At 37.6% G+C, this 10,873-nt stretch overlaps 1 protein-coding gene and 1 pseudogene across 2 annotated transcripts; both read right to left on the reverse strand.

Moving 5' to 3' along the window:
- On the reverse strand, nt 1–1,860 carry LOC120132725 (annotated as a pseudogene).
- Nucleotides 1,861–3,476: 1,616 nt separating this feature from the next.
- Nucleotides 3,477–10,388, reverse strand: LOC120132760 (lon protease homolog 2, peroxisomal-like). 2 transcript variants are annotated; one of them, XM_039149449.1, is made up of 17 exons: nt 10,228–10,388; nt 9,699–9,811; nt 9,493–9,601; nt 9,187–9,356; nt 8,779–8,870; nt 8,445–8,624; nt 8,277–8,360; nt 7,857–7,984; nt 7,403–7,604; nt 7,105–7,311; nt 6,465–6,595; nt 6,072–6,285; nt 5,296–5,598; nt 4,735–4,929; nt 4,236–4,481; nt 3,928–4,029; nt 3,477–3,719 (listed from the first exon to the last, which is right to left on the reverse strand). In XM_039149449.1, exons 1-17 carry the CDS (start codon nt 10,332–10,334, stop codon nt 3,636–3,638), a joined length of 2,667 nt encoding a protein of 888 aa, XP_039005380.1. In that variant the 5' UTR covers nt 10,335–10,388; the 3' UTR covers nt 3,477–3,635. The 2 variants fall into 2 exon arrangements, with proteins under 2 accessions (XP_039005380.1, XP_039005381.1); XM_039149450.1 differs by having other exon boundaries at nt 9,493–9,595; nt 10,228–10,387.
- Nucleotides 10,389–10,873: the final 485 nt, after the last annotated feature.

Consider the following 10,873-nt stretch of genomic DNA (forward strand, 5'->3'; position numbering starts at 1 on the left):
TCGATACTTTGTGAGAGTCGAGTGCAGAGAACAGTTGGTTTAGGCCAAACTAGACCTGGTCACTTCATATGCCAAGAAGCATGCTGCGTTTGCAGGAACACTACGTGCCATGGCAGGGCCAAACCCTTTGTAAAGGCCTTTCAGACCCTCTGAAGCGAATATGCTCTTGAAGGCGTTTACGGAGCCGCTGTATTTGGGGTTCTTGTAATCGTCGACTTGGATCACGCTCTTGACAACATCAGTCGGGTAGACCGCAAGCCAGAATGCAGCACCAGCCAAGCCTCCTGCCGTAAGAATAAAGCCTCTTCCTAGTTTAGATGTGTCTGGCCCTCCTGCCATGTATTGCTTCAGCGCTTCGTTCCGGGAACCTCACGAGCTAAGGTCGGAACCATTCCCTTGAACAGACCCCTTACACCACCTTCTGACCTGAGGACATGCCTTGCTACATCCATTGGCCCTCCGTACTTCACCATTGCACCAGCTGATCCAGAACCTGCCAACGCGCTCTGTGCCTGCAATCTGATCAACTTGGTTTAAGCACTTTTCGCGTTAATAGTTATTGCATCCGACTGACAAAGGGAAAAATCATGTAAAAGAACTCGTTAGCCAAGATGCCGACCTGCATTTGATCAACTCGGTGGGGCAAGCTAAGAACGAAACAGCAACACCAGCACCAGCCCCACAAATGACCTGCTGGCCGACCGTGAGAACGGCACCGGGTTCCGATCTTAACAATGCTTCCATTTGCCCTCTCACTGTAAACAGGACAGCGTTAAAGGCCGCCACAGTGGCCAGTGGAGCCCCCATTCCCTTATACAAACCCCTAAGCCCTTCCGCAGCCGTAGTTTGTCGGACAGCATCCATAGCACCAGCATACTTGGGTGGCTGCCCCGGAAGAGGAGCAGGCTGGCTTTGAAGCTTAACCTTGATGGTATCAAAAGGGTGCCCAACAATCAACTGCGCTGCTCCTCCAACAGTTCCGGACGTTAGATCTTTCGCAACATCTCCCATCTGCAGAAGTTAAACATGAACTAAAACATGTTAGATTTACCGAAGTGGCATCAAATACATCAATCAGAACACAAGAACCTTGAGATAAAATGTCTGCAAACACAAGAATCAAGTGTGATAATTCATTTTGAAGCTGAATGCTTCACTTAAATTATCACAAAACGAATCGAGCATCGCCTTCAATTATCTCTTAGTATCATCACATTTCAACACGATGGCCATCATCTGCAACTAAAAAAACTTATCCTAGGCACCAAAATGCACGGTTTCGAAACATAAAAGATGACATGTTTTGTCACATATGGATATAATAGTCGAGCAACAACTAGCCAATCTCTTAACTCCAAACCTTGATGCCAAAAAAGGCCATTGGAGCTCAAATTCGGCACACACGACGACAACTTTTTATCCGACCGAGCGAGGCGAAAGGGTTAGATCGAATTCGAGTGCATTGCATCTCTATTTCAAAAGATGTCTTTTTCAGTGCACCACAATGACATTAAAAACCGCAATCAAAATCGATTGAAGAACAAACTCACAAATCCCAACCATCAATTCACTAAGCACAAGTCACGATTAAGAGCTAAAGCAACAAACAATCATCCGATAAAGTCGTAATCTAGAGAGATTGGTCCGAAGAATCCATAAAGACAGTAACTTTGGGTCTCGGAGGATTCTGCTGAAAGGTCCAAAGCTTAATCCTCTACACCATTTAAGAAGTAAAAATCTTACCTTGAAAACGTAATCAGATGAAGAAGGAATCGAAGACGATAGCTGGCTAAGACCCAAACCAGGGGATCAAATCTGATGAGACGAAAAAACCAATGAGATTTCAACTTATGAAAGAATACAGACACAAGTAAAACTCTGACAGCGCTAGTTCCCACAAAAAACCGCCTAAAAGTTATCATTATATAGTTGTTTGGTAAGACTTTTATGGTTAAACTTGTTATTAGTCCCTTTACTACATGTAAATTACTTATGTAGTATTTATATTCTAATTTGATATATATTTTTAAAACAAAATCATAATATTAACACTCCGCCTACATTCTTTTTATTAATCTAAGATAAATACAAGGTAATATTTGTTAAAAAAAAAACTCTCAATCATTTGACATTCAATGCTCACACTCCTGACGTTCTTTTTACTCAAACTCGAAACCAAAAAGAATAACAACAATTCATTTACCACCGATGTCGTTTGTTTCAGCTCCGCCTGCATTCATTTATTATTAATTTGGTCATTTTGATATGTATAACTTTGAAACTTTGGTGTTGATCCAAACAACAATCATTAAATCTATTATTAATTGTTAGATCGTGAGTAAATTATAGACTTAATTCTTATTCTCAAGTTGATCATTTATAGACCTCACAATAATGTTAGAATTAACACAAACTTAAAAATTCAAACAGTACAAGGACTAAAATTAATTAAATTAAAATATATAATTTGAAATTGTAATTTGCACATAATATAGAGACTAATAGTACCTTTTCTTAATGGGTCTCTTGAGGTGGGCGGCGGCTAGACAATTTTGAAAGAATTTAGGTATGAAAGAAACACGTGAAATGGATCTTTGGGATTTTGTAGTAATTGTGCTTACAGGTAATATTTTTGGGTTTAGGGTTAGACTTTTTAGACTTCCAATCTGACGATATCTTCCCATTTAAACCCTAGATTAATTAACTAATTTAATGATATAATAATTTCAACGCATATCACAATATATGTTTAGTTTTCAAGAAAACATCGAGAGATATAAAGATGATTTTCGGATCTTCGAAGATCTTAATAAAAAAATATCATAACAATTACGATGATCGATGTGGTGAAACATTGTTCATTTTTTAACCGAGTCGTTATAGAAGAGTGTCATTAATATATGCGTTACATTTAATTAAAACTAAATTATATATATATATATATATAAATATCTTATTGATCAGTTATTATATATCGTGCCATTAATTATTCTCTCTCTTTATTCAACGTGGATTCTATATTTCGTAATATTTCTCTGATTAATCTAAACCGACTCGTGTCGCAGACTTTGATTGATGAATGAATCTTCTAACGATAATTTTCTACATACACAAAGACTCAAATTTAAAACTTTACTTAAGCAATATCAAGGTACTTACCACTTGAAGTTAAATCAACCCGTTGATATTGTCCTTGCTAATTTATATATTAAAGTAAATGAAGAAAATGTGCTTACACAAGAAATACTAATATTTGATCGCTTATGGAAATCATGTTCATGTATATCTTAATTGGAAGTTAAATGTATGTTGCATGGCTATAAATTATACATGACACCAAAAGGAAGAACAGATAAATTAGATGGAATCGAATACCTTGCCTCGGAAGTACAACAGAACCAAAGGAAAGTATGTTCGACGAACAGCAATTTTCCGAATCCGGGGAACTCGAAAACACACGTATAAAGGAAGTTCCATTTGCAGAGGGTTTTAACCTCTCTTCACCGGGCCATTAACAGCAAACTTCATTTGTTTGCATGTTCCAAACGGCAACATGTTAGATCAATCGAAGCCGAATAAACCGGTCAGCTGCCACGACGGGTTAGCTAGATGGCCTTTTGAGTTTGAGGGCTTCGTCATAATTTTGCTTGCTGTCTCCAGGGACACCCCCCATCAAACGCATGCTCCAATACGTCCTCCATTCGCTTCGCCACCAGAATCTGGCAATATAATATGTTATACACGGTGAGCGAAGAGGGGATTACTTCGATTCAGTTTTACTCTCTCGACCACAGTAATTATGTCAGAAATGCCTTAGGAACTCACACCAACGGCAGAGCCGTATGTGCAGTCAACAGAATCGAATTTTAGTTACATGTTGACGTGCTTTAGTAACATTTTTGCTTCAAATGGAGAGGCGAAAATTACCTCCAGAGTGGAAAGCACAGCTGCAGGTACTTCAACCAAGTCCTTGAGATTTCTCTCCGGCAGAATAACTCTCTTGATACCATAACGGTGTGCTGCTAGAACCTGCAAATTCCATATTACAGAAACAAGACGTATCGGAAACAATGAGAAGCAAAGCCTCTTCCAGTCTATCTGTTTGTTGCTGGATATTTTCCGGTTGTAAATATGAGATGAAATCGAACATATCAAAACATGTATTATTACTCAATGCCGTGAACATATTATTTGCCGACAAGAAAGAAATAGTAGGAATAGTTCACTATACACACCTTATCCTTGACACCGCCAACAGGTAACACGAGACCCCTGAGCGTCATTTCTCCGGTCATTGCTGTATCTGCTCTTACACTTTTCTCACTGAACATTGAAACTAGCGCTGTTACGAGGGTCACACCAGCTGAAGGGCCATCTTTCGGCACGGCTCCAGCAGGAAAATGTATATGAATATCTCTGCCCTGCAACAAATTGGTTTCCATAGCAACTGCCAACTTAAGATCCGCCGCTCTGGTTCTGACCTGAAAATAGGGAAATCTTTCCAATTAAAAAGCCACATAAGGAATATACACCCATATTGATTCAGATTGTTCATTGGTAAAGTCGATTGATTAGATAGTAGTTTGAAGAAAATTTGTGGTCCAAGAGATTATAATACAGCCATATTAGAAGCAATTTCTTTTAGCAACTTTTAGATCATCAGAAGCGGTATTGATGACTATGAATTTTACACTGCACAAATGTAGAAAATATATGTGATTTAAGAGAGGATACCCATGTCAGTGCTATCTTTGCTGATTCTTTAATAACATCACCGAGTTGTCCGGTAAGATGCAATTCACCGTTTCCAATCACTGATGTAGCCTCCACAAACTGAACATCTCCTCCAAAATTGGTCCAAACAAGCCCAACAGATACTCCAGGAGTGGCAACACGATCTGCGGCTTCTCGGTCATCAAACCTAGGAGGCTACATTAGAGAGAAAATTAATACCCTCGGGCTATTAAGGAAGAAATATGAACTAAAATGCAGTAACCATTACCCTACTCAAGTCATTGGATCATATATACATGAAGAACTTAAGCTTGAAGCAGCGGGAAAGGAGCACTCAAAACCAAAATCTTTTAGTCAACTCAATTTTCGTTTCTGAAAGCTTTAATACCATGAAAAGTGTGCCCCTCCCCAGAGTTTAAGTTAAAAAGGCAGAATGATTCTTAACCACATTAATAGGATACCAAATGAACACCAATTTCAAAGATTTAAAAATGGGAATCATAAGGCTTTTCCAAAAAAAAAAACGAATGACCGGATACGAGTCAAATGAGAAATAATTACCCCCAATATTTTTTCCAACATAGCCTCATCAACAACCAAAGGTGAGGCAATTCTGAATGCATTTGATATCTCATGATTATTTACACCCATCGGAATGACTTCCATTTCCATTTCAGGTTCCTCAGCAAGCCTATTTTCCAGCAGTGGAGAAGTTAGCTTCTGAACATCTTTGCTAACTGAGACGGCATGTTCTTGCTCAGTGACTCTTACTGCAGCAGCACGAGCCAAGGAAGCCAACTTCCTTTCCAGATTACGAACACCGGCTTCCCTGGTGTAGCTTTGAATGATGAGTTTAACTATGTCCTATAACCAAAAAAGACATTAAGAGAATATTACCTAATATTAGGTGTTGGATTGCGCAGAAATAAATAAACTTCAATGCATTATACAGAAAAATTAATGCTTGTACTCTGATCAAATTTGCATCTTTTATCTAATGTCTTACTCTGACATCTCAGTCTAAATTTTAACAGGAGTTCAAGAAATAGAAGTAGCTTCATTTTGTCCTATGTTGAAAGTGAAACAGTTTAGAGATCATCCATGAAGGTAATAAAAAAAGGCAATACTGTGCAGACCTCAATACATTAGTCCTGCAATTCTTAATTCTACCATAGAGGTGATAGGGATGAAAAAGACCAGTTGACAAATTTCTCAAAGCATATCAGTAATCAGGGAGGAACTGCTTTTAATGAACTTAGAGTGACAAGATACCCAATATTATCAAGTATGGAAAAATAAGCTTCAAATTGTAGAAAAGTTGAATGTGCGATGAATACCTCTGGAATTTGAAGGGAGGCAGAACTCAATCCATGCTGATCCAAGACTCTTGGGACCAAATATTGCATGGCTATTCTAAGCTTTTCTTCAGCTGTATATCCAGGCAGCTCAATGACTTCCATCCTATCTAAGAGCGGAGGAGGAATAGGCTGCATCCTATTTGCTGTAGCCACAAAAATCACCTTTGATAGGTCAAAGGGAACGTTCAAATAGCTATCAACGTCAGTTAAAGAACCAAGGGATCAACGGACATTAATGAAATTGTTAATGATGAAAGTAATAGATGCAAATAACTTGTAAACTCTTCAACAACATTATATACCGTTAAAAAATGATACTTGATGAAATTGAGGTCCATCATGTTAATCTTTACTTAGAAGACAGTAGGATACTGATCATTAAAAGATTTATTCTGCTCAGGATCAAGAACCTCCAGCAGAGCTGAAGCGGGATCACCACGCACATCAGAACCTGTCTTGTCAATCTCATCCAATAGCATGACTGGGTTGCAAACACCTGCTCTCTAGAAGCCAAAAAGGTAAAAGATCATTATGGTAAGAACAAAAGTCATTGACATAATATAAATGCTCCCATGAGGATGTTTATAATCTTAACTAATTGGAGATTCAATTCTCCAAACTTCATATTCTATATACTCTCAACAGAAGCTCATGCGGCCAACGATAAATTTGATATTAAAATCTACAAAATTTTCATTTATCTCTAAGCATGTCTTTCAGGTTTTTGAACTGACTGATGGGGCAAAAAAGCACCATCACTCCCCACAATAACATACATTAATGCAGTAAAGCACAGAATCACTCAACACACTGCAAAATGAACTGGTAAAATATACAAGCTGAATAAATCAAATATGAGCATATTTAAGACCAGTAATTGAAAAGTAATGAAGTTGCAGATACTAATAATATCCCTACAGACCAATAATTCTTAATCAACAGGTAGCTAAATCACATTCTGTTAAAACAGTATGGATACAGCAGAATATCTAATTCATAAAACGAGTTATACCTTTAATCCATCAATAAGACGTCCTGGCATGCTTCCAATGTATGTTCTCCTATGTCCTCGTATATCAGCCTCGTCCTTAACACCACCAAGGGATATACGTATAAATTTTCTACCCAAAGCAGAAGCAATTGATGATGCTAATGATGTTTTCCCCACACCAGGTGGGCCAACAAAGCATAGAACTGGACCTCTTGCATCTGGCTTAAGCTGAGAAAAACAAATTCAAATCAAATGAACTCCAAAAGCAGAAGTACAATATTTAACCTTCAATGCAAGAAGATCTTGATTGTTGGTCAACCTTGCGAACAGCCAGATATTCGATAATCCGTTGCTTGACCTTCATTAAACCATAATGGTCACAGTCAAGTTGGTCTTTTGCAGCCTTTAGATCCAATTCCGGTTCTTCACTGGCCTTCTGCCAAGGCAGATCAGCAAGAAGCTCCAAGTAAACGCGTGAACTATTATATCCAGGTTGCTGTGGTTGCATCTTCTTAAGCCTCCTGAAATAGAAATAAATAAAAAGATGAACCTTGTTAGACATCATATCCAATTATAGGACAGTAACAAGTTCGGATTGCATAGAAACAAGAGAAACAAGAAAGGCCTGTGATATCATCACCAAAAAATTGAATGCTGTAAGATAATTTGCTTAAAGGTTCCATTAATATCCCCAGGACTCAGAATGCTATCAAAAATACTTTTTTGCCATTCAAACATAATGGTACCCTTTGCACTGTTATCTCAAACTATACCTCAACTCCCTCTGTGCATGCTTCCAGACACTTGAAGGCATCCCAGCATTCTGCATCTTTCTTTCCAGGGAAGCCAAATCATCTTCATCATCATCATTGTCTCCAAGTTCCTCTTTTATTGCTCTCATCTGTAATATATTTGAATAGTCAGATGAAGAATAATTAGGCAGTAAAACTTACAAAAATATGTAACCGTCAAGTAACATTTTTTTCAGCAGCCAACTCAGCACCAAAAACTAGGCATCAGAAGCAACCAAAAAAGATAATTGCATGTGGACTATATCCACCTCTACTGGCGCTATAGAAACATCCGGACAAAAGGATCATAATTTTTAATAAGCTCGATAACTGTCAAAATCTGTAGTGCTCTCCACTTCCCACTCCATTAACAATACCAGTAGAAGAAGTAAGAAAGTTAACCTGCTGTCGCAAAAGATATTCCTTCTGTGATTTTGATAATTGCCCTTCAACCTTTTTTGTAATCTTCTCTGCTACACGTATAGACTGCACAAGTAAATCATTAAAAGAATGGAATAAGTCCATAAGAAGAATTAAAGTGACAATATTAACCTTAAGTACAATACACACCTGCAAATGCCTATCAACTAACTCAGTAGCTTTCGAAAGCCTGACTTTAGGATCAATGGAATCCAACATAGAGAGCTGCTCTTCAAAACTCATCTCAAAGCTAGCAACAAATATATCAGCCAACTTGTGAAAAGGAAGTGTCTCCAAAAGAACTTTTATCCTTCCACCAGTTTTTTGTTTCTACAAGCAGCACAGGAACATGAAGTATCACTAGAATGACAACATAAAACCTAGCCGAAGTTTTCAGTCAACAAGAGAACCAACACGCTTAAATGGATTTATGGCGTATGACAAAAGTTACTACGAAATGAAAATAATAGGTTATGAATTTTACCTGCTCAAGAATAGAAATTAGCTCCATGGCAGTTGCTTTGAACTGGCGAGACAGTGTTACAAATTCTGGATCTTGTTCTACTTGCTCCATCTCTAAACAAGTTAAAACATAGAAGTACAGATCAGAACATAGTCTAAAACCAATGTATGACATAACCATAAACAACATTCCATTAAATGTTCCTGAAAAGAATCTTGCAACTATAATAAAATAAATTACAGATTGTAATATGGCATGTTACTCTAAACATTCCAGAGTTAATTGTAGCCAAAGACCATAGGAGATAGGACATAATCGTTATTCTGAAACTAGAAATTAAGAAAGAGAGACTTGTTGAAGAAAATATATATGCAATAGAAACAGAACTATGCATACACAAGGGGGGGGGGAAACCTTATACCAACTTACCGGCCTTAGTCATCTCAAGTGGAGATATCTTCGCAGTGCAGTAAGGTCCTCGTGTGCTAAGTTCCTCTATATTGAATCTGCATAAACCTTCAAGCACGACAATGTATGTCACCCTCCCACTTGGTTTCTCTACTCCTCTTGACAGATGCAAAGCACGTGCCGCCACGCCCCTGATATATGAACAAGCTTAATCCAGAACCATAAGTAGAGAATTACCTCATGACAGGAACTAAATGAGTAAATTACAAGATTTTTTAATCTCGATGCAACAATAATCTGAAAGCAAGAAGATGGATCGAAAATTACCTGGTATGCCAATGAATAACTTCTGAAGGGCTTTTCCCGTCAACCTTGTGTGCATCAGATGTGCTTACCTGAACTTTTGAGCTTCGCTCACCTGATTCACTTCCTGCACCAGAAAAAACCGTTGAAACTCACATACTAATTATAGACGTTCTTTTAAACGGTGGAAACTGGACTTTTGATAGCAAAACAAGTCCACAAACAACCACCTTGAGATAACATGGAATCCATGGAGGTCGTCTCAGCAGCATCACGAACCGGAAGAATTCCTATTAATCCTTTATCCTCTCGCTGCCATAACTCTTGCTCCACCAATTTCACACTGCGTGGTCAAACCGCTTTATTCTCCAATATTCAAGCTTACAAAAAGAGCAAACAAATAACCGATTCCTGTATCTACCAGCTTCATATTTATTATCCAGCTAAAAAAAATCTAAATAAACTTAGAAAAAGTCAACAATCACTAAAGCCGCAGAAGTTTTCCGAGAGAAAATCATCAGAGTGAGAAACAACAAGTAGGACCGATCAAGCCTGATATTGTAACTTAACAAATTTCGAAAAGTTCAGTATTGATGTTCTGAAAAGAAAGAGTCATATAAACGATCATAATTCATAATTCCGAAGCCATAAAAATTTCTCCAGCCGTGATTTTCTAAGGAAACAAACGAGAAAGGAAAATTCATATCTCAATAGAAAAGTTTAGTCAAATATCAGAAGAAACAAAAAGAATAAACGAACCTGCTGGGTGAAGTGCAGCGAATTCGAATAAAGGCACCAGGCAGTAGAACTTTGTTTCTGAATGGAAGAATAGCTAAACGACCTGGTAACTCCACCGATTCCGCCATTTTTTTCAGCTTCTAAGAAGAACAATTATAAATTAATTGATACCAGAGAACGAAGTATCAGTAATTGTTCAGTGGAGGCTAAATAGAAGAATATAGAAAGACGAAATGGAAAAGCGGGTGGGTGATCGGGTGCAGATTGCGGGCGCGGCTTTAACTCAACCAACGCCGACCCATTTTTGCCTCTTTTTATTTATTATTATTATTTTAAAATTAGACAAAGTACATTAAATATCACTAAATTGTGCTCAGATATCTTTTCTAACTGAACCAACGCCGACCCATTTATGCCTCTTTTTATTTAGGGTAAACTCTACATTCAGTACCTAAATTATCAATTTTGATCCTTTTTAATACCTAATCTTTCATTTTTTTAAACTTTTATCCGACGTTTAGTTTTTATTTCATTTTAGTATCCCATCAAAATCTTATCAAAACTTTTCTGGGTGATATTTTTATGGGTAAATTATATCATTCATCACTTAAATATCTTCTTACTCATAGTTTAGTCATTAAAATTTTAAAAAAAATCAATTTAACTA

Source organism: Hibiscus syriacus, unplaced genomic scaffold, assembly GCF_006381635.1.
Source record: "Hibiscus syriacus cultivar Baekdansim isolate YM2019G1 unplaced genomic scaffold, ASM638163v2 tig00110569_pilon, whole genome shotgun sequence".
NCBI lineage: Eukaryota > Viridiplantae > Streptophyta > Magnoliopsida > Malvales > Malvaceae > Hibiscus > Hibiscus syriacus.